At 49.1% G+C, this 27,069-nt stretch overlaps 1 protein-coding gene across 12 annotated transcripts in view; it reads left to right on the top strand.

Moving 5' to 3' along the window:
• Positions 1-27,069, top strand: part of KMT2C (lysine methyltransferase 2C) — a 228,757-nt gene that overhangs the window by 194,521 nt on the left and 7,167 nt on the right. For 5 of the 12 annotated variants that reach the window (XM_066385386.1, XM_066385389.1, XM_066385387.1 and 2 more), the window contains 15 exons: positions 2,258-2,336; positions 3,914-3,977; positions 5,853-6,085; positions 7,276-8,931; positions 12,616-12,852; positions 13,584-13,748; positions 15,777-15,918; positions 16,087-16,234; positions 17,592-17,770; positions 18,004-18,140; positions 18,894-19,143; positions 20,247-20,386; positions 21,080-21,187; positions 23,525-24,644; positions 25,560-25,696. In XM_066385386.1, the coding sequence (XP_066241483.1) occupies positions 2,258-2,336; positions 3,914-3,977; positions 5,853-6,085; positions 7,276-8,931; positions 12,616-12,852; positions 13,584-13,748; positions 15,777-15,918; positions 16,087-16,234; positions 17,592-17,770; positions 18,004-18,140; positions 18,894-19,143; positions 20,247-20,386; positions 21,080-21,187; positions 23,525-24,644; positions 25,560-25,696 (4,795 nt within the window). Of the gene's footprint in view, positions 1-2,257; positions 2,337-3,913; positions 3,978-5,852; positions 6,086-7,275; positions 8,932-12,615; positions 12,853-13,583; positions 13,749-15,776; positions 15,919-16,086; positions 16,235-17,591; positions 17,771-18,003; positions 18,141-18,893; positions 19,144-20,246; positions 20,387-21,079; positions 21,188-23,524; positions 24,645-25,559; positions 25,697-27,069 lie in introns of those variants that run through there. The other 7 variants (XM_066385396.1, XM_066385393.1, XM_066385391.1 and 4 more) reach the window with 5 other exon arrangements.

Here is a 27,069-nt window from a genome sequence, read left to right as displayed (position 1 = left end):
AAGCACCACTGAGATCGAAGTAGAGACAGTGGTTTCTAAGGATTTACCCTGTTGCAGAGCATTTGTTAACACCATTTCTCTTTCACGGGGATTCTTTTTGATGTCGTGAACCTTTTGACATGGCAGGGAAACCTCTGAATTTCTTAGAATAGTTTATGTGCGACACCAAAAACATTATTACAGAGGAACTCGATTCTATTTGAAACAGTTACTTAAATTTAAAAAGTATGGTATATGCTTTCACACATTTAGCAGTAGGTGCAATAATTACCATAATTTCATAGTAACAGTGAACTTAAATGACCCATATTAGGTATGTACAACAGCTTTTGTTACAAAAGTATTGTGAGTTCTATTGGTGACAAATAGACAAAATAGAAGGAAATGATTTATCAATGTGTTAGGTACAGTGTTTGCTGCTCAGAGTGCATTGAGAAAGTGGGGTCGATATGATCATCCCTTAAAGTAGTACAGTATGCTGACTGTGAGTGGTGTTTGGATTAAGAGATCATTCCATCCCTGTCATGAGGGCAGGGGTGATAAATGAATCAAAATACTGGCTGAGCCTGGGTTGTAGTACAGTGGGTAGAGTGCTGAACTGGAACACTAAAGTCGCCAGTTCAAAACCCTGGGCTTGTCTGGTCAGGGCACATACGACAGGCAATCAGTGAACAGCTAGAGTGAAGCAACTACTTCTCCTTTTTCACACACCCCCAACACCACCTCTATAAAGTCAATCAATAAATGCTTTAAAAAACAGATTGGCTAGAGCGTCGGCCTGGCGTGCAGAAGTCCCGGGTTCGATTCCCAGCCAGGGCACACAGGAGAGGCACCCATCTGCTTCTCCACCCCTCCCCCTCTCCTTCCTCTCTGTCTCTCTCTTCCCCTCCTGCAGCCGAGGCTCCATTGGAGCAAAGATGGCCCGGGCGCTGGGGATGGCTCCTTGGCCTCTGCCCCAGGCGCTAGAGTGGCTCTGGTCGCAATAGAGCGACGCCCCGGAGGGGCAGAGCATCGCCCCCTGGTGGGCGTGCCGGGTGGATCCTGGTTGGGCACATGCGGAAGTCTGTCTGACTGTCTCTCCCCGTTTCTAGCTTCAGAAAAATTAAAAAAAAAAAAAATAGATTGGCTAAATACTTTTAACCGTGTAGATGTTTTCCTTGGTCAATGGCCAGTTTTTTATTTGCTTTAACAGTAGATGGAGAGATGTACCAAAATGTGCAAAGCTATTTAATTGAGAAAGATACATCATTAGAATACAAAAGAACTAAATTCCCAAGTACTTTTATTATTTTTATTTTTTTTTAGTTTGGAAAAGGCATTTTAAAAAAATATTGGAAGAAGTAATTCTTTTTAGAATGTATGTTATAAAATTATTTATTCACTAGGCTTTTTTTTTTTTGTCCAAAAGTCTTGAATTAACTATTTCAAGGTATAATGAAGTATATAATAGAGACTAGTCTCGTTAGTTCATCGCATACCATTTGTCCTTGTGGGGAAAGAGACTTGACCTCTCTGATTCCTCCTTTTTTTAAGCAAAAGAGAGAGAAGAAGGTAGAGAGATGAGAAGCATCAATTTTTCGTTGCGGCTCCTTAGTTCATTGATTGCTTTCTCATATGTGCCTTGACCAGGGGGCTACAGCAGAGTAAGTGACCCCTTGCTCAAGTCAGCAACCTTGGGGTCACATCTATGATCCTGCTCTCAAGCTGGCGACTGGGTGCTCTAGCTGGTGACCTCGGGGTTTCGAACCTGGGTCCTGAATGTCTTAGAGCCCTGGTCGGCAAACTGCGGCTCGTGAGCTACATGCAGCTCTTTGGCCCCTTGAGTGTGGCTTTTCCACAAAATACCACGTGCAGGCGCTACCTCGATAAGGAATGTACCTACCTATATAGTTTAAGTTTAAAAAATTTGGCTGTCAAATGAATTTTCAATTGTTGTACTGTTGGTATTTGGCTCTGTTGACTAATGAGTTTGCTGACCACTGTCCTAGACCAATGCTCTATCTACTATGCCCCTTGCCTGGTCAGGCTCTGACCCCTCCTATCAACGTAAATAAAGCCAGTGGTGAGAATCCACATCTCATGGAGGGTAGAGAAGACTTAAGTGGTTGGCACACAGTAAACAGGGCTTTTAGCAAATGGTGCTAAGGCCAGAGGTGGTCCCCGTCTTCTTCATTCCCTGGAAGAGACCGTTGTTAATCGCTTAGAATAACTTGAGTTCTGAATGCTCATCCCGATACCTCTTGCTTCCTGTTCCCAGGTTCCCCTTCATGGGTCAGTCAGTGACGGGGGCGCAGACAAGTGAAGGCCAGACTCTCCTGCCACAGGCCATTCCTCAGGTATGGTTACCTGTCCCCTCCAGAACACACACGCTCCTGTTCCCGCCAGACCCTCCTCTCCTGGGGAGTGAGGCCACTTCTAGAAATTTAACAGGAGCCTTAGATACCATCTCAGCGGAAACAAAAGATGTTTTTTATTATTTTTTAAGAGAAGGACACGTTAGGGTTAACCATTGACCGTTATTTCTGAAGAGGAATCTATATACTATTCAAGGGTAGAAAGTCACTTGGAGAGAATCCAAGTGCTTGGGAGTTCTGGTGTTGCTTTAATTTATTTTTAACTCCACAAAGACATTTTCATGCCCTGCATTTTGGATTTAAGTTGTTATCTGAAAGTGAATTAAAGGTAAACCTGTTTATAAACAGGAGAATATTTTGATAATAATCATTCTCTTTAGATATAGATATGATCTATCTATCCCTTGGAATAATTTAGTCTTTTTGAGTATTCACCATTCATAATAATCAGCTTTAAGTGTAAATATTTAAATATTTAGCATCAGGCAATGTTATGGAAAGTGAAAGTGCTCATTTTATGTGGTGTTTTCTTTTGAGTGAGTTTTTTTTTTTTTCAAGAATCTGCATAGAAAAAGAAAGAGAAAAAGCTACTTTCTACATGTTTTGTGGACTTTCTTTTTTTTTTGTGCCTGGCCCATTGTGCTTTAGATTATGCTCATAATGATGTTCTTTTTATTATTTAAAGAAGGTTGACCATCTCAGGCAATGAAAAAAGCTTCATAGTTGAGTTGGGTTTTTTTCTTTTTCTTTTTTTTTAAACTCAATTTCCTGTGCAAGTTTGGGCAAATTCTGTAACCTGCACGATTTCCAGTTTGTCCATTATTACCCCATCTGCTTTGCAGTATAAAGGTTATTGTAGTACGTTCTAGCTGCTATTGGCTTATAATTGTGACCTTGTGTGCAGCTCATGTCTAACAATTTGTAACAATGGAGTAAAAATGTTCTCCCCCCCCCCCCAAGTTAAATGTATCAGATTGTTGCCAGGGAATTAGTGAGATTAAAAGCAGTTTATTCAGTCACCTTGGAAGAAATGAGATGTTTAATTTAAAAAATAAGACTAGAATTTTTAATTAATGTCTACCTGTATTATTTGTAATTAGAAGCATCAGTTTTTCTTTATGCTGTAAAGTAGTGGAATTTAGTTGACCCAGAACCCTGTTTATGACTCAATAGCAGAAGAACCCAGAGGTAGATTTTATCAAAAAGTAGAGTTTTAGATATCTCACTACATGCTAACGATCTGCCCTAATACTGTATTTCTCATGGATTATCTCTTATGTCACGCATAATTGTTTTTCAACTGACATTTAGAAAATAACAGCAGTTCACAGAGAGAGTTTAAAATGTTCAGAAAATAGGACATCACCACTCAATTCATTCTACCTTTTATTAAAACAAGAGTGTTCAAGATGTCTTAGGAAATTAAAAGGTTTTTTTTCCCTTCCATGTCTCTTTCTCTTTTTTTTAAGTGTTTTATATTTTTTGTTTGTTCGTTTGTTTTTATCCCTTTAAAACTGAAATGTGTAATAAACCTATTTTGTAAATTTTACTTATTTTAGGATGGCAGTATAACACATCAGCTTTCTAGGCCTAATCCTCCAAATTTTGGTCCAGGCTTTGTCAGTAAGTATGCACCTCATCAGTTACCTGTCTCTGGGGATGGCTGGCTTGTGCTGTTCTTGTGGTCTTCCGGAAACGTAGTGTAGGTGTGTTACCTTAAGTTTTAAGCACCCTCATCTTTTTAAGACCCTTGAATATGTGTCTGTTCCTCAAGACATGTATTTTTTATTGCTTTTTTTTTCTGTGCATGAAGAGTTATAGCTAGATAAATATTTTAATACAGAAAAACCATCTTCCCCATTCTCTTCAATATTGTAATTGCTTTTTTTTAAAACTATATATGTAGCTATATCTATACTGATTGGGCACTTGACGTCTTGCTCTAAATGACTGTCTGCCTCGGTGACAAGCACACTTCCGTGGGAACACCACAGGGAACAGGCTTAGAAATTAGCTGGGTTAGCAGCATGGTGTGCAGGTCAAGGATACAGGTTGCCAACGAGTCTCTGCTCTAGTTATCTCCAGGGGTCCCGCGGTGGTTCCGGATAGTGTTTAAAAGTTCTCCTCAAATTGAGCCTTTCTAAAATCTTCAGACTGTTTTAGCTAACTTTTTTTTTTTCACCATTATTTTTTCATTTTGCTTACCTCTGCTCTCCTGGTCCCAGAAACCAGAAAGGCTTTCCTTGCGGTAGGTCTCACTCTACCAGAAGCAGAACTTCTGAAACCTGTGAAAAAGCCTGTTCTTGGGGAAAAAAAGAAAAGAAAAAAAAATGTAAAAAGCCCTTCAAATTTAGACTAGATGTCAAGTTCATCCATGTATTCGGACTTCTCGGTTTAAGAACAAACCCAAGGTCTGGCCCTTTAAAGTGACCCCTGTGTTAATTGTTACCCATAATCTGAGCGCATTCGCATGACAAACAAGTAAACTGCAGTGTGACCAACTGGCTTTTTCTGACTTGACTGTGCCTGTGGGCTCCGGTTGCATTCTTAACTGTATGACAATATTCTGTGACCATTGGTGTAATCATTTTCCAGCTGATGTCCTTCTTGGGATGGTATTTATGCATTTCTTTGACTTTTAAAGTGAGCCAAAAAGATAACGTTCTGAATTTCACTACCATGAGCTGACCTCTTTTTTATTTTTTTGTTTTTTCCATTGGAGTAAAATGCCCCTTAACGAATAAAGAAGGACTGTTGGTACAAGATAGAACACTGTTTTGGGGAGATATTAATGACAGTCATAAAAATAGAAAAGGTTGTCCTTGGTTCATTATCTGCCTACACTTTGCTTATTTTCATACAAGTACAAATGACACAAATTCATAAAAGTTACCAGTGGGTTGTTTTGTTTTTTTTCAACTTACCCATTTCCTTTAAAAAACACAGACTTCAGATTGGTTCTTTTCTAAAACATTCTGTGGCCCCCATCTCTTCCTCCAGGTAGGACATATTTTCACAATTCAGAACCAAGGGAAAACCTTATAAACTAAGGACAGTTAGCATGGGAAACGTGTCTAATCCATGCTCTGGGCCTTAATAGATTATATCCGACTTTGTCTCTTCTTAGTCTGTAAATTTGACATCATCACACATACATACGGGTTCAAGAATTTGTTAGTTCAGTCAGCTGTGTTTACCTGTTAGGTAAACATCTTCTGGTTTTTAAATATTGGATTTATAGATAGCCTTGATAAGTATGACGTTAACCCGTGTCCTGAAAACCCGCCTTCTTTGGTTCTCTCAAAAGAAATACCTTTCTAAAAAACCTACCTTATAAGTTACATTGTGGTCTCATGTTCAGTACTGCGTTTTCAAAATGCCTGTTTACTACAAGGTCAGGTTGAAAGTGCATTTCCTCACACAATGAGTCTGGATGGCTTGGCTGTGGTTGGACTGTGGAGGAAATTAATATGCGCTGAACTGTTGCTTTCCTGGCAGACGACTCGCAGAGGAAGCAGTACGAAGAGTGGCTTCAGGACACTCAGCAGCTGCTCCACATGCAGCAGAAGTACCTCGAGGAGCAAATCGGCGTCCACAGGAAGTCCAAGAAGGCACTCTCGGCCAAGCAGCGCACCGCCAAGAAGGCTGGGCGCGAGTTCCCAGAGGAGGACGCAGAGCAGCTCAAGCATGTCACGGAGCAGCAGAGCATGGTGCAGAAGCAGCTGGAGCAGGTGACAGCAGGGACCTGTCGCCCCAGGGGGGCGGTGGCTCGTGGTGGGTGGAGGACTGGCGGGCGTTTGCAATGGAGGCAAAGGCCAGCTCCATGGGCCTCTCGCTCACTGAGGATGGGACGGCCCAGTACTGTCCCTCGAGAAATAGTCACACGACACGTACCTTCATACGTGCCACTGAAGAGGCGACTCCGCTGTTCTGACCGAGAAGGAACCGTTTTCAGTCTGCTATGAACCTCGGTGCCAAGGGGGGTCAGGGGGACACACAGGTGCTCTCCCTGCCTGGGACACCACTGCTTAGGGTCCTGAGCACAGAGCTCACGAGGAAATCCTGTGTTCAAGCAGCAACAGAAAGGGGGCCCAAGAAGTATGTGTCCACTTGGAGCTGACCTTCCCTTGACCACCGCCTTTAGTTCCCTGGTTTGTAAAGTGAGGTTTCTGATAGAGCAGTGGGATCATTCTGGGGATTTTTTCTCATGCTATACTATTAGTACTGCTTTTCAATGTTTTGGTTTTAAAATACGTTGGTATTTTTTTTGTTTTATTTTTGAAAGCACTCCTGAAAGAATGGAACCATCCTGCTGTTGTGTTCCATTATGAACCAGATGTTTCTCAAAATGCTTCTATTGCAGTAACACTTATACTTGAAAAGAAGTAAAACTTTAAGTTTTTACTTAGTCAAACAATAACACTTTTCCAGATGGGTTAAGGGTCCACTTCTCTAAGTGTTGTTGACCCCTGTGAATTAGAAGTTTGGGTTTACAGAAAGAAGACTACGTACAAATATTGATCACAGCCACCAGAACTATGGAGTACTACATAGCAGTGAAAAGGGGCTGGAATGGATGTTGAGGGCGTAATGCTGAGTAAAACAAGCTAGCCCCAACATGTTGTTTTCATGTTCCATTTGAATAACATTCCTAAAATGACTGTTATAAAGACAGACAGTAGTTTAGTGGTCCAGGGTCAAGGGATCAGGGAAACAGATTTGATTGCCAGAGCTTCCGTATACAGGAATTCTCTGTGTCTTGATTATGGCAATGGCTGCACCAATGCCTATCGATCCAACTTGTTGTGATATTGGCCACTGCCTGAGCTGTGCCTGGACCAGAGCAAGCGGGTGCAGAACAGCCACACCGGGGCTTTGGCCCGTGCACACAGCTGGGAGTGAGATCTGACTCTCCTTCCAGATCCGGAAGCAGCAGAAGGAGCATGCTGAGCTGATGGAGGACTACCGGATCAAGCAGCAGCAGCAGCAGCAGCAGCAGCAGCCGCCGCAGCGCACAATGGCCCTGCCCGCCGTCAGTCAGCCAGGCTTCCCTATGGGACCGCAGCCGCTGCACCACCCGGCTGCCCTTCCTGGCCACAGCAACCCCGCGCACATGCCTGGCCTCCCTGGATGGCAGCCTCCTGGTGCCTCTGCTCACCTCCCCCTCAACCCGGCCCGGATGCAGCCTCCGGTGACGCAGGTACCACTAAAACCCTGCACCCCGGGCCCAGTGCCCGGCGCCAGCCCACAGAGCGGCCCACCCCCGCGGGTTGAATTCGATGACAACAACCCGTTCAGCGAGGGCTTCCAGGAGCGGGAGCGGAAGGAGCGACTGCGCGAGCAGCAGGAGAGACAGCGCATCCAGCTGATGCAGGAGGTGGACCGGCAGCGCGCACTGCAGCAGCGGCTGGAGCTGGAGCAGCAGGGCTTGGCCAGCGCCGAGCTGGGTACACGTGCGCCCGCGCCCCCGCTCACCTTCTATGGCCCCGACCTGCCCTGCGACTTCATGCGGCCTCTCCCACCGTCTCCCCAGCACCCTCCGCCGGTGGGGCCGGTTCTCCAGCAGCAGCAAGGCCTGCAGGGGCCCCTCAGCTCTCCCCCCACCCCAACTTTCCTGCAGACCAGTGAGCGGAGGCCGATAGGACCCCCTGCGTTTGTCCCCGACTCGCCTTCTGTCCCCGGCGGAAGCCCCAGCTTCCACCCCAGCAAGCAGGCGCCCGGTGGCGTCATTCCCGGGGCTGGCTTCCAGCCGTCCCCTGCCAGGACCCCCTTCGCACCCGCCCTGCCCTCGGCACCACCCGGAGCGAACAGCGGCCTCTCCTGCAGCCAAGACGCCACCGGCAGTCACGGACAAGGTTATCCCGGCTCCACCCATTCTCTCATCCAGCTCTATTCTGACATCATCCCCGAGGAGAAGGGGAAGAAGAGGAGAATGAGGAAGAAGAAACGAGAAGAGGATGTGGAATCCACCTGGGCACCGTCCACGCCGCACTCGGACATAACTGCCCCACCCACCCCCAGCGTCTCCGACACTACCTCCATGCCCACGGTGCCCACACCCAGTGAGCTTGCTGCACTCGGAGAGCCCGAGTTGGGGGACGCAAGTGGCCCGCCACCTCCCAGTGTGGCTGCAGGCCAGCGGGGCACAGAACTCGAAAACAGCCTGCCCCACTGCGAGTTCTCCGAAGGAACTCCACAGCAGACGTATGCCACAGCAGAGGGGGACAAGCAGCCCGCAGATGCCCCTGTTGCAGCCAGAGAGGTCAAACCAGAGACGGCCGAGCCCAAGCAGTGCCCAGGCCACAAGGGGCCGCCAGCAGAGGGACAGGCCAAGAGTCAGGCCGCAGAAACGACTGTAGTCTGTCCCATCTCCTCGGGGCAGAGCCCCCCACATCCTGCTGGGGCCCCGGCGACGGGGAAGGGAGAGTCAGGCAATGAACTTCTGAAGCATCTACTCAAAAATAAGAAGGCCGCCGCCCTTGTGAGTCAGAAAACTGAAGGCACACCACTTTGCCTGGAAGGCGACTGCGTGAGGGACAGCATGCCGTTGGAGAGGCCGACCCCAGCGGATGGACTGGTGAGTGTGACGGGTGCTGGCCGTGGCCCCTCTCTTCCTCTTGTCTTGCTTTACATTGTGGTCACACCCAATACTTTGTTAGTTTCAGCACCATGGACCATTCTTCTTACCCTTCTCCCATCATTTTTTATGGTCTTGCTTTTTGCCTTGTGGACCCCCACCCATCAACACACACACACACTTTGTCTTACTCACACCCATAAACCTATGCAAGTAATAATTCATTTACTCCGCTTTTCATAACTGAGAGGCGTAGGGATGCTTCTCACATGGTTCGTGGGCCAGTCAGCGGGTTATTCCCCGATCACATTGGTCTGATCGCAGCAAAGAGGTACATGTCTGCGTGTCTCTGTTGCCGCCCAGACGATCCGCACAGAGGAGCTCCTGCACCTGCCTCCCAGGGGCACCTGGGCAGCCAGGGATCCCGTTTCGCAGCGGTTAGCATGTAACATTACCCCACACAACCCTACACGTAGGCATCTGGTTTATCTTGGCTGCCTTTCACGGGTCAGTCGTTAGCTTTCAGGGTTTTTTGGTTTTTCCGCGTCTGCAAAGAGCTGCTTTGTGACTATACCTTGACAAGGTCTCAGCCCCGCATTTCAGTAAACTTCCTCAGGATGGTCCTCAAACCGGGGTTCCTGGGTCACAGGAGCAGCCGCAGTGCAGTCACTGTTGTGGCCGTTCCAGTATTCCTACGTTCCTGCCGGGCCTTTGAGGGGGGCTCCCGGCTCCCGTGTGTGGCTGACCTGGGTCCCGGGGTGCAATGCCATTCCTCCGGGAAGTGGTGCCTCACTCTCTGTGTTCTGTCATTTGTCTGTTCTGTAGAGGGAGAGTGTTGACCCAGTAGATCGAGGGCAGCTTTGAAACTTTTCTTTAGTGGTGACACATTTTTCAGTCATGTATGTCATCAGCACACACTCGCCCAATCTCTGGCCACCCCCCCCCAAGGCGTCCTTGTCCCGGGAGTGGTGCGCGTGGCCCCTGCGTGCCTGCGCTCGCCCATCCGGGCGCGGCTGTTCCCACCAGTGTGCCCTCCTGCTGTCCTCACAGCGGGCCAGTGTCTGTGCCCCTCTGGAAGCTCAGCTCCAGAACCACCTTGCCCCAACGCCCTTCTCCAGTGCGTGCTGCCGCCCCTGTTCTCTCACCGCGGGTCCGTGGAGTGCCCCCGTACGCAGCTGCTCAAAGGGCACATGCTGTTCCTGGCGCAGCACTGAGCACACAGTCAGTGCTCAGTGCTCGGGTATTGAAAGGAAATTCCAAGATAACTGGTGGTTCCATGTGGGGGAAAATATAGCATGTGAACATAGAAAAAGGGATGAGACAGTGTGTGTTACGTGATTGGACTCTGTCATGTGTTCTGTCCCTTTGCGGGGAGGCAGGGGGGCCGGCGCTGTTACCAAGGCTGATGACCCCTTACCACACTCCTGGTGGTCGACCTGCTGAGCACTTGCCCCGAGACACCACGTAGCATCCCTATTTCATGGATGGTGAAACCCATGTGCTTTGTAGTCACACATGAGGCGGAACGGTTGTGTCTGTGGTTAGACAGTCCCGGGGTATCTCTGAGCCAAGGGCTTCCCTCTGTGTGGAATGGGATTAGGAGATGGGCACCCTTCTATCGGCGTGTGGGCGGGAAGCCTCCTCAGAACCAAAAGGTCATGCCACGCCGTTTGGGTTAAGTCTGCCTCTCATGGCTTCCAGCAGTCGGCCTGGGCAGGCCAGCCTTGCTATACTTAGTCTCTGCATCATCAGAGGGGTCGATTCGTGCTCCCTGTACCTCGGGGCTGCCCCGCACACACAGTGCTGGAGAAATATCTCATACAAGGAGCATCCCTTTGACCTGCCAGGTACATATTTAGTGATCTGACATCAGGAATGGGAGCATCTAATATGTGCCAGAGATGTTACTACATGGAAAGCCAAGGTTCTGTCTCTAATAGAAATTTAGGGAAGGAAAACATCCCCAAGTTGCTACCGCAGCTGTCGATTGAATTATTATTGAACATCTAAGTCTGAGTGACATGCAGGGAAAGGTTTTAGCAGCCATTGATATTTATGCAAGATGAGAATGTTCAAGTTTACGGGGAACCTGTCAGGTTAAAAGCACAGCCTCCAGAAGAAAAGAATGCCAAGTTGCGACCTGTTGTGTTTCAACGAAGTGTGTGCAGCACCAGTAAAAGGGCGCCAATGGGCGCATGAGAACGTAGACTGCTTTTGTCCCAGGCAGACGGACTATCCACTGACCTTTTAACCCCTGCTGCTCCTCTACCATTGGGAATATTCTTTGAAATGTCACAGTGTTAGCTTTTTAAGGGTAATTGTGAGGATTAAGAGATCTCAGCCCCCCCCCCCCGTCCCCGCCCATCCTCAGGATTGGCAGGGTGACCCTGCCCCTGAGCTCTCTGAGAGGCGCAGAACCCCCTGCCCCGCACAGAGCTGCCAATCAGAGTGAGTTTTCCGCAGATGCAGGGGCCAGAGAACCCCGCATTTCTAGCCACCCAGGTGATGCACTCTACAGCTGTGACTGCCCGTGGAGAACCGAGGAGCCAGCCAGGGACCAGCAGGCTGAGCCTGTTCCCACCCTCCTTCCTGTGAGCAGAGGGTGGTCTTGATGTCTTTAAATGGTTGAGAAAAAAAATCTATAAAGAGTGATTTTTTTTAGTGTGTGAAAAATGACACCAAGTTCAAGGTCAGGGTCCATGGACTATAAGTTTTATTGGAACACAACCAAGCTGTGTCCTTGAAGTCTCTGTGACTGCCATCGCAGTATGGGGCAGAGGCCAGTCTTTAGGACAGGTGTAGCCAGAGAGGCTACAACATTTACCTTGTGGCCCTTTACGGAAAAAATTGTGCTGTCCCTGCTCTACTAGCCATTTAGACAAGACTGGAAACCATCATGTTCAAAACTCTCGAAGATCCTTTGCGTAATATATTAACATAATTCCAGCAATTATAGTTGCCCATGGCAGAGTACAGCGATCCAATTTAGAAATCGTGGCCGTACAAAAAAAAAGAATGCCGTATTCTTAGGTATCAGTAGGTACCGGCCTTAAAAGTCTCTTCAAGGGCCAATTTATTCTCACTTCTTAATTTTTAGAGTCAAGACAGCAGTAAAGGAAGGTTTTCTTGGTATTATGTAAGTCCTCTTCCACAGACTTTGAAGTGTCTAGCGATTGTTATTCAGTCAAATGTATGGCCGTGAGCTGTTGAGAAAGGCCAGTGTTGGTTTTTGTTGATCTCTGAGGGTAGCTCTCCCTCTCAACACAAGAGGTGTGGGATTGAGGCTTTTCTGGAGTTTGCCCGTTGTCTGCAGAACCTGTATTTTTGTTGCCTAAGGGAGCCCAGAATAGCTCCGCAAGACGCTGTGTGGGAGCTACCCCTGCCCCACAGCAGGTGAGGGGCGCTCTGGTCTGCTGCAGTTCCTCCCCCGTGGTCCAGGCTGGAGCCGCGCTTTCTTGGAAAGGGAAAGCAACTAGACTTTGTACCCCTGCTCTTTCCTCAAGATCCGCAGTTTTAATAATCCCCATGCACAAGCATGGTGTTTGAGTAAGAGGGACGATATTTTCAGAAAGCAGTGAGGCATTCAATGTCGTCTTAGTCACCAGGTTAGGGGCCTCTGTGTCAGAGGGCGAAACCAATGAGCTTGACACTAAGCTCACATCTTTACTTTTCCCATCACCTCAGCAAACTCTGGGGGCCCAGATGCAAGGTGGTTTTGGATGTGGCAGCAGCAACCCGTTGCCCAAAGCGGACGGAGGAGGTAGAGGTGGAGGAGGAGGAGGAGAGACCAAAAAACCACGAAGCAAACGGGCCCAAAGGACGGGGGAGAAGGCAGCTCCTCGCTCCAAGAAAAGGAGAAAGGATGAGGAGGAGAAGCAGGCTGCGTACTCGGCTGCCGAGACCTTCACCCACCTGAAGCAGGTGAGCCTTTCCTCAGCGCCCCTGATTCTTAAAGGGCGTGAGAACATCAGATGCTTCTTCAGCTCTGAAGTGTAGAGTGTGATAGGGATGCAAGGCATCTCCGCAGGGAACCAGCTGGCAGTCCCTGTCTGCACATGGCAGCTCCTGGTCCTGTTGGCACCGGGCAGGGCTATAAAATAACACACCTGTGGTGGTCGTTGGTCAGGGTTGGCTCAGCACAAGGGAGACCGTGTTGACGTCACTTGTGACATCAGAGGCAAAGAAATGCAGCTGCCAGTGTCATTCCCCTCTCCCCAGGGACCTTTGTTCTCATACCTTGTTACTGGAGGTGGGATATGGCCACCGGCTGGGGTTGGAGGTGGAGGGTGCCACGGGAGTCCCTGCCTCAGCTCACGCCCTTGTTCTTGCTGAGCAAAGATTAAAAAAATAAAAAACGAGGTTTTTTTTAATTTTCTCGTTAGATGCCTGGCAGCCTCTCTTTAAAAAAAAAAAGAAAAAAAGACAGTAAGAATTAATTAATGTTCCTTTTAAAACGGATCTCAAAGGTTCTGTTCACCTCCCGCTCATATCCCCACCATTTTGATACTTTGGAGGAAAAAATTTTTTTTTAAGTCTTATTTTTTCTCAAGCCTGTTTGAATGACTTTTAAGTTGCCTCGGGTCTTAGAAAAGTTGAGAATCGCCCTGTTTTGTTTGACCATGTACATTACTCTCAAATGTGTTTTTTGATAGCAGCTCTCTCTACTCCCTCTAATGGAACCGATCATTGGAGTGAACTTTGCGCACTTTCTTCCTTATGGCAGTGGCCAATTTAATAGTGGGAATCGACTTCTAGGAACTTTTGGCAGTGCCTCCCTTGACGGGGTTTCGGATCACTATTCTCAGTTGATCTACAAGGTATGTTCCTCTGCTGAGGCTTCTCCCCTCTCCCATCCAGTTCCGCATCTAATCTTCCAAGTGGCGTTTGAACTCTCCAGTTCAGCTTAAAGGTCGCCATTCTCCAGAGGCGGAAGTGTCTGGCATGAACGTTGGAAAGTTTTGGTCTAGAAGAGAATTAGGAACCGTGGAAGCAATTAATAACTCCATGGTGTATTTCCATGGTGGAGACCATGCTGTTTGTTGGCCTATATAACCTTTATTAACTCTTCAGTGTAAATTCGGAGTGCTGTTATTTTCCCCACGTATACAACTCACCACTTATTGGGAAATTTGGGGTCGAAAAACTGGGTACATCATAGACAGTGGCTGTAGATATTTTTTTTTACTTGCGCATTTTGCACTTGTTTTTGCGCTCTGTTGAAGACAGTGATGAGGAGTTGTATGAATTTGATGATGAATAAAACTTGAGTTTTAATAACTTCATGTAATACATTTTTTATTTTTTTCCAAATTTCGGGCCCCCAAATTAAGGTGCGTCTTATGCATCAGAGCATCTTATACAAGGGGAAATACAGTAAATAGTGAAGATTTTTTTAAAAATGTAGTTGGGAAGGTATCCTGACATGTTAAAAGAATTTGAAAATTTATTTTGTCTAATTAGGGTGCTAACTGCCACTATGTATTAATTCTCAACTGCTAAGATAATATCACACTAAATCACGTTTAACTTCTGGTATTATTTTTTAAAACCAAGGTTTCTGATTGCCTTATTGGACGTATTTTTTTATTCCACATCTAACATGTGGAAAACTATCTTTTTTTTTTTTCAGAGACAGAGTCAGAGGGATAGATAGGGACAGACAGACAGGAACGGAGAGAGATGAGAAGCATCAATCATTAGTTTTTCGTTGCGACACCTTAGTTGTTCATTGATTGATTTCTCATATGTGCCTTGACCGAGGGCTACAGCAGACCGAGTAACCCCTTGCTCGAGCCAGTGACCCTGGGTCCAAGTTGGTGAGCTTTGCTCAAACCGGATGAGCCAGCGCTCAAGCTGGCGACCCCGGGGTCTTGAACCTGGGTCCTTCCGCATCCCAGTCCGATGATCTATCCACTGCGCCACCGCCTGGTCAGGCTCTTTTTTTCTTTTTGGCAAGACAGTTCTCATTTGTTTTCCTGAGGGCTCCTCAACTCTTAATGTTAATCCTAAAATCATTCTCTGTGACGCTCCATTTGTTCCCCGTGTTGGCTTTTCTCTTTGGTTAGAACCTGGCCTGACTCTTGTAAATGATAAATGCCTTCTGTTCTGACACGGGCTGTCCTTCACCACGATTTCACCCTCTTCCTGCAGTCCTTGGTCCTGGCCAGATGGGCGGTTTCCCCTTCCTCGCACTTGATTTTGCATGCACGATGCTGTTGGTAGCTTGCGGCAATGAAAAGCAAATGACAGATCGGTGACAAGAGGTGAAGGCAGGGCGCGGTGTCTGTAGGTGGAACCGCGTTGGTGCCCGCTTCTGCTGCTCTTAAGAGGCTGCGGGTGATCCAGACTGTACCGTCTGGGATGTGAGCTGCGACGTTAGAATTAGGGCCACACATTCTCAAGTTTTTTACAGAACTGGGGCACACCTTAATGAGAATTTCCTAAAGGAATTTTTGAGAACTTTTTTTATTTACAAATTTATCGTTGGATTTTAAAAGCTGTCCTCCTTCTCCAGCTACAGAGATGACCCTCAGGGAGCCTAGCATTGAATCGGGCATGGTGTCAGTTTGTGTCTTACCATCAAAGCTGAGCATTTATAACTAGGCCCAGCCAAGTGTGTGTCCACATGATCATGAGTTATGCATTCCGTGAAAAAGCCTCTAGGCCTCGGGATACGTGTTTTTCTTCTTGGTTGTGATTTAGGGGGAAGACGCCCCTTGACCACATTCTTAAAGCCTTGCTCCCCATGTGCTAAAAAAAATAATAATTCACAGAACTATATTTTAGCAAGCTCATGGCTTACTTGCTCAGTAGCATGTAATTTAAAATTTTTTGGTCTCCTGCAGCAGAATAATTTAAGTAATCCTCCAACACCCCCTGCCTCTCTTCCTCCTACACCACCTCCTATGGCCTGTCAGAAGATGGCGAATGGCTTTGCGACAACTGAAGAACTTGCTGGAAAAGCCGGCGTGTTAGTGAGCCATGAAGGTATGCCAAGGACGCCTCCCGGTGGGGACACCCCCACCCCCACCCCGGAGGGTGTGCCTGCACCAGTATGGGGGGGCATGGCCATCGCCATCAGGTGGCGTCTGGTGGCCCCTTCGCATACCGGCTCTGACTCAGTGTTGTCATGGTCGCGTGTGCTTGCTTCTCCAGTTACCAGAAGCCTAGGACCTAAACCATTTCAGCTGCCGTTCCGACCTCAGGATGATCTGTTGGCCAGAGCCCTTGCTCAAGTCCCAAAGACGGTTGATGTGCCTGCGTCGCTGCCAACACCACCTCACAACAACCAGGAGGAACTAAGGTAGAGGGTCTTTTTTTTTTTTTTTGAGTAGATGTGTGTGTATATAGCGTCATGTCTGTAGAACTAGTCTGTCGAAACATTTAAGGAGTAAAATTGGGTGAGTAATTTTCTTCAAAATGCAGAGTGTATAAAAACATTCTTGCAGCCCTGGCCGGTTGGTTCAGCAGTAGAGTGTTGGCCCTGCATGTGGAAGTCCTGGGTTCGATTCATGGTCAGGGCACACAGGAGAAGCGTCCATCTGCTTCTCCACCCTACCACCCCCCCTCTTCCCCTCCTGCAGCCAAAGCTCCATTGGAGTAAAGTTGGCCTGGGCACTGAGGATGGCTCCATGGCCTCCGCCTCAGGTGCTAGAATGGTTCCAGTTGCAATGGAGCAACACCCCAGATGGGCGGAGCATCGCCCCCTGGTGGGCCTGCCGGGTGGATCCCGATTGGTCACATGCGGGAGTCTGTCTCCCCGCTTCTCACTTAGGAGAAATACCAAAAAAGAAAAAAAAGCATTCTGGCTACCTAAGAAAACAAGTTGGTGAATTAAAATCTTATACACATGAGAATGGGAAGTTAAACTGGTCATAGCTAGGAGACGGTAAGGCGATGGGCTTATCCACACCAACATTTCCGAGGTCATTGTCCTTCATAAGCTGCCGACGTGGCTGATGGGGTTTGTTGACGTGGACAGCGTCTCAAGTCAAGACAAGTCATGGATATCAGAAGACGCTTTTGGGAGAGAGTGTGTAAGGGCTATCCTGTCCTGAAATGTGTAACTTCTTGGCATCAGTTCTTTTAGTTCCCAGAATTTGACTGAGGAGAGTCGATGTCCCCGAGCTGATGGTCGCTGCCCAGCTAATTAGCTTGGGCAAGGTGCTCACGTGCTGCACTGGGCTTTCCTCCCTTTCCTGAAGATCCGACAACTCGCCTCCTATTTGATGAGACATCGTTTAGTCCGAGTCTCTTGTTCTATTACTGAGATAGCTGCGGACCAAAGAGGAGCAGTCACTTGTTCAGATTTAGAACTGAGCTCTCCTTGTCTCTCCTGCACCTCGCAGACAGAAATCGCCAAGTCTGTGCCTTGGCAGCAGCTGGCCTGGGCTGGTTTCCACAGGGTCTGGAAAGCTGCTCTTGGGCTTCCGGAGGGCAGGGAACGGTGACACCAGGTCCTGTGGTGTCCCACACTGTTTAACCTGTGTCCACAGTTGCCCTCCAGCCCCATTCACCTTCATCACCTTTAGTTTCTCATGTCGCCACCATGTCCTGAGAACCGCATGGTCACGCTCGGTGGAAAGGGGCCGGGCAGTGCAGGAAGCCCCTCCCCCCAGGGGGGGTGTGCCTGTGCTGACATGTCCTGTTCCCTCTTGCAGGATGCAGGATCACAGTGTGGACCGGGACACTCCCGACAGCTTTGTCCCCTCGTCCTCTCCTGAGAGTGTGGTGGGCACAGAAGTGAGCCGCTACCCAGATTTGTCGCTGGTCAAAGAGGAGCCCCCAGAGCCAGTGCCATCCCCCATCATTCCCATCCTCCCCAGCACCGCGGGCAAAGGTAGGGCACGGCTTCGCCGCCGCCTTCCCTGTGACAGCACCCTGATCCTGATGCCCCATGTCCGCATTCTGAGCCACAAATGCATTAATTCTCCGTCTTCCCTGTCTCCCTCCTTCCCTTCTGTTCATTTGTTCTTTCTTTTCTTCCTTCCTTCTTTCCTTCCTCCTTTTTTCCTCCCTGTTTTCCTTTTTTCCTTCCCTTTTTCCTTCCTTCCTTCTTTCTTTTATTTCTAGGTTCAGAGTCTAGACGGAACAACATCAAAACCGAGCCTGGCACTTTACTGTTCACACCGCCTTTCGGCCCCACCCCCAATGGCCCCAGGTCTGGGCTTATCTCTGTGGCCATCACGCTACACCCGACAGCTGCTGAGGTGAGGCTCACGCGGCTTCCCCACGTTACCAACCACCTTTCCCAGTCTACCTCGGGGTGACAGGAGGCTTCCCATGACGTGGATACAGTGGGGTCGCTGAGGATAAAGGCTGAGAGAGTCCAGGGGAGGGTTCTGGTTGCTGTGAACAAGCATCAGAGGTCACTCAGCCGAAGTCCGGATAGAAAGGGGCAGGACGGAGTGGAGAGAGCTCTCGTGTTTTCATTAAGCGAGGCTCACTCTACAGAACTCTCCAGAGAGAGAAGACGTGTGATAACTGTTTCCAAGTAGAAAATTAAGCTACGGAAACGGCCTTCCACAACAACAAGTTTTACGGCCGCAAAATTGTCCATGTTCGGGTGCAGCCGCATGTATGAAACGCATGGGGACTGCTGAGCCATAGTTTTTAAATTTCAATTACGTGAAGACGTTTCACTGGCAAACAGACTAGTCCCATGGTGGGCCATGGTGGTGATCCGCAGCACACAGCCGTGATGGGAGCCAGGTTCTCACGGCCCACCCCCACCGGTGCCCAGAGCTGGACAGAGTCTATAGTCTGGTCCTCTCACAGATGTTTGCTGGGAACTGGCGTCCCTTTGTGGGAATTTCTGTTTAGGAAAACTTCATTGGGAATTCAGTTCCTTCAAACAGTTTTCCCCTGAAGCTCTTGGGTCTTAAGTTTCTCCTACCTGTGAGCGTCTCTCCAGTGGGTCACTGCGCGGGTGATGCGGGGCCAACACGGCATTTTCGTTTTAGAACATCAGCGGCGTCGTGGCTGCGTTTTCCGACCTCCTCCACGTCCGAATCCCTAACAGCTACGAGGTTAGTACTGCTCCAGACGTTCCATCCGTGGGTTTGGTCAATAGCCACAGAGTAAACCCAGGTTTGGAGTATCGACAGCATTTATTTCTTCGTGGGCCTCCACCAGGATCTGCGATCCCTCCCCGCTTAGCGAACTCCTCCCGGCTGAAGCCGCCCAGTGCACCCTTTCCTCCCACGAGCAACGGTGAGCCGGTTTGCGTGTCAGCTTCCAATCTGTCCTGCATTGGAGAGTGTAGGCTTCTTCCCTTAAAAATCTTTTCATTTTCAATCAGCAGCAGGTAGCATGTTGGTTTCAGTGAATGAACCCTGAGGTGGGTGTTCTTGATTCCTGTGGTGTGATTTGACCCTTGTTGCTCTAGGACGGGTATGACGTACTGAGCACCAGCTCTGGGCAGGTGTCTGGGAGCAGCTTTTGTTCCCTGCGTGCCCCAATCTCCCCTCCCCCCCAGCCCATGGCCGCTGGCCGGCTGGCTGGCCTCACATTGTGCCTAGAGGGCCGGCAGCTTTACCATTCTTTCTTCTCTTCTGCACTCCCACCTTCACTGCCCGCATTTCCTCTGTGCCTCCTGCAGGGGGCCCTCTCCCGGGGTGCACCCCGCCTTCCACAGACCTGCTCCAGACCATCATGGCTCTGGTCCCTTCTCATCCTCCACCTGCTCCCTCCCCCGCTGCAGCCAGCAGCCTTTGTTGCCTGTTTCTGTCCTGACACATGGCTGTGGGGACCCCTCAGCTCCCTGGCCCTCCCCTCCGTGCTCTGACTAGGGGCTGTCAGAGCTGGGGTTTGAACTCCTCGTCTCCAGCAGCTCCTGTCACCCTCACTTTCCCTGTGTCTCCCTTTCTGCCCCTCGCTCCTCACCTTGAGTCCTCATGTGTCCATGGTCCTGGGACTCTGCTCATCCCTCTTTGTCCCTGTTAAACTTAAGATTCATGTACACGTGGCTCTTTGCCTGTCATAAAACATCCTATATCATCTTAAACCAAAAGTCACATCTCCCCCCCCCCCCTGCACTTTGACTGGAAAGCCATGTGCCGTGGCTTCCGTCCTCCCCTCCAGCCAGCATCATCTTTCCAGCGGCGTGAGAACGGGCTTGTCCCAGTATTGGCACCCCTGTGCCATGGCACTCGGTCCGTGCCCCAGAACCACTGCTCGGTAGATAAGATGCTTGTTCATTAATAAACAACAGCTTAGGTCAGCTAGATGAGCCATTGCGATAAGTTTGTAGAGCACAGTTTGATACCATCTCCACCTTGGTCACTGTCATCACTGATGGAACACTTTGCCCTTAGGTCTCTCAGGGTACAAAGATCCCAGGCACGGTGTCACAGAAAGCACCGCGCTCAGAACACAATGGTGCTGTCACTGCAAGGTGGTCATTCTTGGGAGTGGCGTGCGGAAATCTTTCAGAGACCTGGCCTTTGTGAACAAGGTACTGTGCTGCCCCTGTTCTGACCCACTCCCTCGTCCATGGGAAGCGTCCTGGGTGAGGAGCTCTGTTCTCACGTCCAAGGGGGTTTCCTCCTGGCCATTCCATGGGAACACATTAGCTACAGCAGACTTCAACTGGATGTTATGAAAGTGCACTTTTTTTTTTTGTCCCCGGTCAGTTGACTCGGTAGTGGCCTGGTGTGTGGATGGTCCCGGGTTTGATTCCTGGTTAGGGCACACAGGAAGGGTGTGACCATCTGCTTTTTCATACCCCACCCCCCTTCACCTCCCACAGCCATGGCTCAATTGGTTCGAGCACATCAGCCCAGGTGCTAAAAATAGCTCAGTTGTGAGCATCAGTCCAAGATGGTCAGAGCATCTGCTCCAGATGAGGGTTGCCAGGTGGATCCTTGTCAGGGCACATGTGAGAGTCTTCTCTCTCTATCTCCCCTCCTCTCACTCAAAAAAAAGAAAGAAAGAAAATACATACCTTTAAATATAAAGTTCATTTTTATAAACCCATTTTCTCCATGGTTACATTATTACATGCTAAACAGACTTGCAGTCTTGTTTTACTCTTTAAGATAGATGGCTGCTGTCACCTTTCCCATGAGAAAAGCCAGCCACGCGTGGGTCTTTTCCTGGTGGAACAGTAACTGGCTGAGTTCCCCACACTTTTCCCTCTGCTTTTCAGGATTCCTGCGAGAGCTCCCACAGGGTTGAGAAGGACATTGTCTTCTGTAGTAACAACTGCTTTATCCTTTACTCATCGACTACACAATCAAAAATCTCGGACAGCAAGGTAAAATCAGTAGTGTCCATGGGTCAGCCATACGCAGTGGGTGACTTGTATGTTCTGGGGACATGTTCGCGAGCTCCCCATGCAGAGAGCGTAAGCGGGTGCTGCTCAGGGTCCGAAAGCCATTGCAGCCACCTGACTTAATCTACGCGATCTATGACGAGTGAATCAATTTCAACGATAGCTTCAAAGTTCAGAATTGAATAAAACACTGATATGAAAACGTTAAATTTTACTTAATTAGTTACAAATATCTTAATTTAAAATGATAAAGTTTGTGATTTTTTTTATGGCGATCTTACCCCAGTGAGACCTGGTCACTAACACAATTTTAGTCTCTTCATGTATTTTGAGGAGAAAATACTTTGCTCTTGTCAGGTGGAAAATGGTATACTTGATTTTGTATACTTTAAGTGTATCTCGGTGTACAGTTGATGCAGATGTTGGTTTTCCCAGAACCATCGTTTTTATTTTTAATTTTTTATTTTTTATTTTTTTTCTTTTTTCATTTTTCTGAAGCTGGAAACAGGGAGAGACAGACAGACTCCCGCATGCGCCCGACCGGGATCCACCCGGCACGCCCACCAGGGGGCGATGCTCTGCCCATCCTGGGCGTCGCCATGTTGCGACCAGAGCCACTCTAGCGCCTGAGGCAGAGGCCACAGAGCCATCCCCAGCACCCGGGCCATCTTTGCTCCAATGGAGCCTTGGCTGCAGGAGGGGAAGAGAGAGACAGAGAGGAAAGCGCGGCGGAGGGGTGGAGAAGCAAATGGGCGCTTCTCCTGTGTGCCCTGGCCGGGAATCGAACCCGGGTCCTCCGCACGCTAGGCCGACGCTCTACCGCTGAGTCAACCGGCCAGGGCTATTTTTAATTTTTTTACTGTTTAAGAAATGTATTTGTAATTGCATTTGACATGCAATAGAATTATTTCCAGGTGTTCAGTGTAGTGATGAAGGGATTTGTATACCTTACGAAGGGGTCCCCCTGTAAGTCTAGTTCCCATCCATAATGACTGCAGTACCCTTGGCTCACTGACTCCCCTTGGCTGTTCTTCACACTCCCACAATTACATTGTATGACTGGCATTCTGTACTTCTGAAACTCCTTTTACTTTTCTGCGTGTGCTCCCAACTCCCCTCTCCCATCTGGGACCAATTTGGTCTCTGTTTCCTGTTTTCGTTGATTCGTTTATTTATTTACTTATTTTAGATTTCACCTATATGTGAAATCATATGGTACTTGCCTGTCTGACTTAATTTCATTTAGCCTAACACCTTCCAGGTCCAGTCATGTTGTTGGAAATGACAAATTTTCATTCTTTTTATGGCCAAGTAGTATTTCATCGTGTGCATGCATGCGTGCGTGTGTACACACACACCACAGCTTCTTTATCCATTTCTCTACGGGTGAGCCCCATGGGTGGCTTCCATAGCTGGGCTGTTGTAAATAACACTGCAGTGAACATGGGGTTTCATGTATCTTTTCAAATCAGTGTTCTGGGTTTCTTCAGATAAATACTCAGAAGTGGAATCAATAGGTCATATGGAACTTCTAGTTTTGTTTTTTTGTTTGTTTGTTTTGAAGACTTCTCTTGTGTGCCTTTTTTGGAGGAGTGTCCTGGAGCCTCCATTTTTGCAGGCCATGGCCCCTGGCATCATGAAACCCAGGCTGAAGGCCAGATAAGCTTGGGCTTCAGCAGAGAATGTGTTAGCTGATGGGAGTTAAGGAACGGTTTTTTCCTGTTAGCGTCTTTAGTTTGTGTATAATTCCTGTCTACTTCTGGGTTCTACGTGCGGTGTGTCTGACAGGCAGTTTTTAGGGTAGAGGAGTGAGAATTAGGAGCCTGTGGGGAGGGGGATGTTAGGTTGGGAGACTCGACCTACAGAGAAAAGCTCATTTGTTCATTGGCAGGGGACTCTCCCTCTTGTATCGCATTTATCGTAATCAAGCTACGGTGAATAGGTGGTTTGGAAAAAGGGGTCAGCTCAGTAAAGATGGTATCAAAGTTCTTGGTTTAATAAAAGTGTTATTTCGTTTGCTTGCTCCTCGAGGGTGTCTGTTTCCCTAGCTTTGGCGTGATTAAAAAGAGCCATGTCCACAAAGAGTGAAGGGCGTGGTTTCTGTGGGGTTCACACTGGCTGCCCCCCATCAGCTTGCACTCTCTCAGTCCCTGACACCTTTGAAGGCCTGCCTCAGGCTCCCCGGGGCCTGAATCCTCCCTGCTCACCATAACAAGCCCTGTCCCCTCCCCACCACTCACAGCCCTTGGTGCTGGGCTCCTCCTTCCAACAAGAATTGCTTCTCTAGAGCTGGTGAGTGATTCTTACTCTTGTTGCCAGGAGCCCGTCCCCTCGCTGCCCCAGTCTCCGGTGCGGGAGCCGCCAGCCCGGGCGGTCCACCAGTACAGCAACAACATCTCCAGCCTCGATGTGCACTGCCTGCCGCAGCTGCCGGAGAAGGCCTCCCCGCCAGCCTCGCCTCCCATCTCCTTCCCTCCTGCGTTCGAGGCGGCCAAGGTCGAGGCAAAGCCGGACGAGCTGAAGGTCACAGTTAAGCTGAAGCCACGGCTGCGGACAGTCCCCGGGGGGCTGGAGGATTGCCGGCCGGCAAATAAGAAGTGGAAGGGCATGCGCTGGAAGAAGTGGAGCATCCACATCGTGCTCCCCAAGGGCACGTTCCGGCCGCCCTGTGAGGACGAGATTGACGAGTTCCTGAGGACATGGGGCACCTCCCTCAAGCCCGACCCTGTGCCCAAGGACTACCGCAAGTGTTGTTTCTGTCACGAGGAGGGCGATGGCCAGACGGACGGGCCTGCGCGGCTGCTCAACCTGGACCTGGACCTGTGGGTCCACTTGAATTGTGCCCTGTGGTCCACCGAGGTCTATGAGACCCAGGCCGGTGCCTTAATCAACGTGGAGCTGGCCCTGAGGCGGGGCCTGCACATGAAGTGCGTCTTCTGTCACAAAATGGGCGCCACCAGTGGGTGCCACCGACTGCGGTGCACCAACATTTACCACTTTACTTGCGCCATGAAAGCACAATGCATGTTCTTTAAGGACAAAACGATGCTCTGCCCCATGCACAAACCAAAGGGCATCCACGAGCAGGAGCTGAGCTACTTCGCAGTCTTCCGGAGGGTCTACGTGCAGCGCGACGAGGTCCGCCAGATCGCCAGCATCGTGCAGCGCGGCGAGCGCGACCACACCTTTCGCGTGGGCAGCCTCATCTTCCACACCATCGGCCAGCTGCTGCCGCAGCAGATGCAGGCCTTCCACTCCCCCAAGGCGCTCTTCCCCGTGGGCTACGAGGCCAGCCGGCTGTACTGGAGCACGCGCTATGCCAACCGGCGCTGCCGCTACCTGTGCTCCATCGAGGAGAAGGATGGCCACCCCATCTTCATCATTAGGATTGTGGAACAGGGCCACGAGGACCTTATCCTCAGCGACACCTCGCCCAAGGGTAAGAACCACCGTCTGTGCGCCCTGCGGTACTGGCAAGCTCTCCTGTTGGGCTGGGAGGTTTTACATCCGTATCCGTGCGTGTTCCTGTGCCTCTTGCATACTTTATAACAATGGGTGTGGAGCTCACACTCACCAGCGCACATCGGAAGTTCTCTGTGTGGTGGAACCTTGCTCTTGTGGCACAGATGTCTGAACACTTGCTAGACTGAGTCCAGATAAGAATATGTGTGCAAACACAGAGCTGATAGAGAAGTTTGTCAATAAAGTTCACCTGTCATTTACATTGGGAACCCTCTCCTTATTGTCACTTAGAAGGCAGGGTCCATCTTGAAAGCCGACTGTGTGCCTTGTCTTGTCTTATCTCTTTTATACCCGATATGAAAGTTAGAGCTAGAAATTAGACAACGTTGACTTCAAGGGTTAGGCCTAGATTGTCATTGTTGCTTTTGATCTAGGAGGTACTGGTGTCTGCTTTCTTAAAGGTTGGCATTTATTTATTTTAAAAAATGTATGAAAAAGTTCTAAGGATGATGCCAATAAAAACACCAATTTCACGGCTTGATTTAGATCTGCAAGTGACATTTCTAGAGATATTAGTGATTGGACATTTTAAACTCTGTTACATGGGTTGTATGAAAATGAATTGACTACTTGCCTAAATTTCAGTTACTTTAAATTTCCTTTTTTACTTTTATGGTTTAATTTCCTTACCAAATTCTCTTCCCCCTGCCCCCTTTGAATGTCACAAAGTCTCCCACATGAGCTGCCGCCAGCCAGGCATCCTGGGTCACCACCAGGGGCTTTGCCTCAGGACCGGGATATCTGTGCGAGTGGTGCTGCGTCCAGCCAGCCTCTCTGTGCAGCAGTTGAAAGCACATCGCTCATGCATACTTCTGTTTTGGTCTGCCTATAGGTGTTTGGGATAAGATTTTGGAGCCCGTGGCGTGCGTGAGAAAAAAGTCCGAAATGCTGCAGCTGTTCCCGGCATACCTGAAGGGAGAGGACCTGTTTGGCCTGACCGTCTCCGCCGTGGCTCGGATTGCAGAATCAGTGAGTGCGCGGCGTGGCAAGTGGGCCCCGGGTGGCCGCTCACTTCAACACGGGCTGCTGGCGGTGTTTCTGGTACCCCCCCCCCCCCCCGTCTCTCCCCAGTGAAGTGTCCATGATCCATGGGGAGGGTTCAGGAAACGTTCAGGTTCATCCAGTGAGGTGGTGCTGCCGCGCGGGTTCTCTGGCACGTCAGGGCGGCCGTGGTGGGGTTACAGGAGAACTCGTGTCCTCTCTGACATCCCTTTTATGGTCCTTTAAGATGACAAGCATGTTCACCAACGAGTCTACACACGGTTTAGGGAAACTGTGATTATATGGGGTTATTTTCAAGAGTGAGAACTCACTCGATGGGCTTTCCTGGGAGAAACAAAGGACCCCAAAGCCACTGGTTGACATTCCCAGCTAGCTGCTTCCTTTGGTAGCGAGCCCAGGTGCTGTGTCTGTCACACCTGTAGGGAGATAGCTGCACACAAGAAGTGTATTCTAGAAAAGACCTGTAGAGGGTGAATTAGTTCTACAAGTAAACCTTACGCTACCGCCTGTGCTCCTGGGACCCTGCGAGCGACCAGCTCATCATGTTGTAGCCAAGTTGAAAGAAGTGAGAAATGACCACGGAAGCATACCACACAAATGATTTTTAACTATACTTAATTTTATTTATTTTTTAAAAATGTTATTTCCCATTTCCAACTGAGAGGAGGGGAGATAGAGGAGCAGACTTCCCCGTGCTCCCTGACTGGGATCCACCTGGCAACCCCATCTGGGACCATGCTCGCAACCAAGCTGTTTTTAGCACCTGAGGTGGAGGCTCCATGGAGCCATCCTCAGTGCCCAGGCCCGATGCGCTTGAACCAGTTGAGCCATGGTTCTGGGGGAAGGGAGGGCAAGAGAGAGAGAGAGGGGGAGAGAGAGAGAGAGAGAGTAATGGGTGGAGAAGCAGATGGGTGCTTCTCCTGTGTGCCCTGACCAGGAATCGAACCTGGAATATCCACACACCGGGCCAATGCTCTACCACTGAGCCAGCCACCAGGGCCTAACTATATTTAATTTTAAAATTCACGGAAGACATAAAAGTTGGCATCACCTTGGGCGAAAGAACACCATAGTCCATTAGCACGCGCCCTGTGTTTGGGAATGTTGGCATTGGTGGGTCCCATGGCTCCACAAACGTGTACCCTGGTCTCCTCCAGGCGGCCTTTGCTGGTGTTTACCAAGTGCCACTTGGAAGCTGAATTTGTATAGGTCCGCCCTTAAACAGAGCTGAGGGCAGGCCGACCGGGCGAACAGAAGTTAACAGACCACTCCATTCCCTACATTTAAAAAATGCTGCTGAGTCGTTTCCGTACAGCTTAATCCAGGCCATCCTCCAGCCA

The sequence above is a fragment of the Saccopteryx leptura genome, chromosome 5 (genome assembly GCF_036850995.1).
Source record: "Saccopteryx leptura isolate mSacLep1 chromosome 5, mSacLep1_pri_phased_curated, whole genome shotgun sequence".
Taxonomy (NCBI): Eukaryota; Metazoa; Chordata; class Mammalia; order Chiroptera; family Emballonuridae; genus Saccopteryx; species Saccopteryx leptura.
Note: the sequence above shows the minus strand (reverse complement) of the source record. Positions and strands in the feature narration are given on the sequence as shown.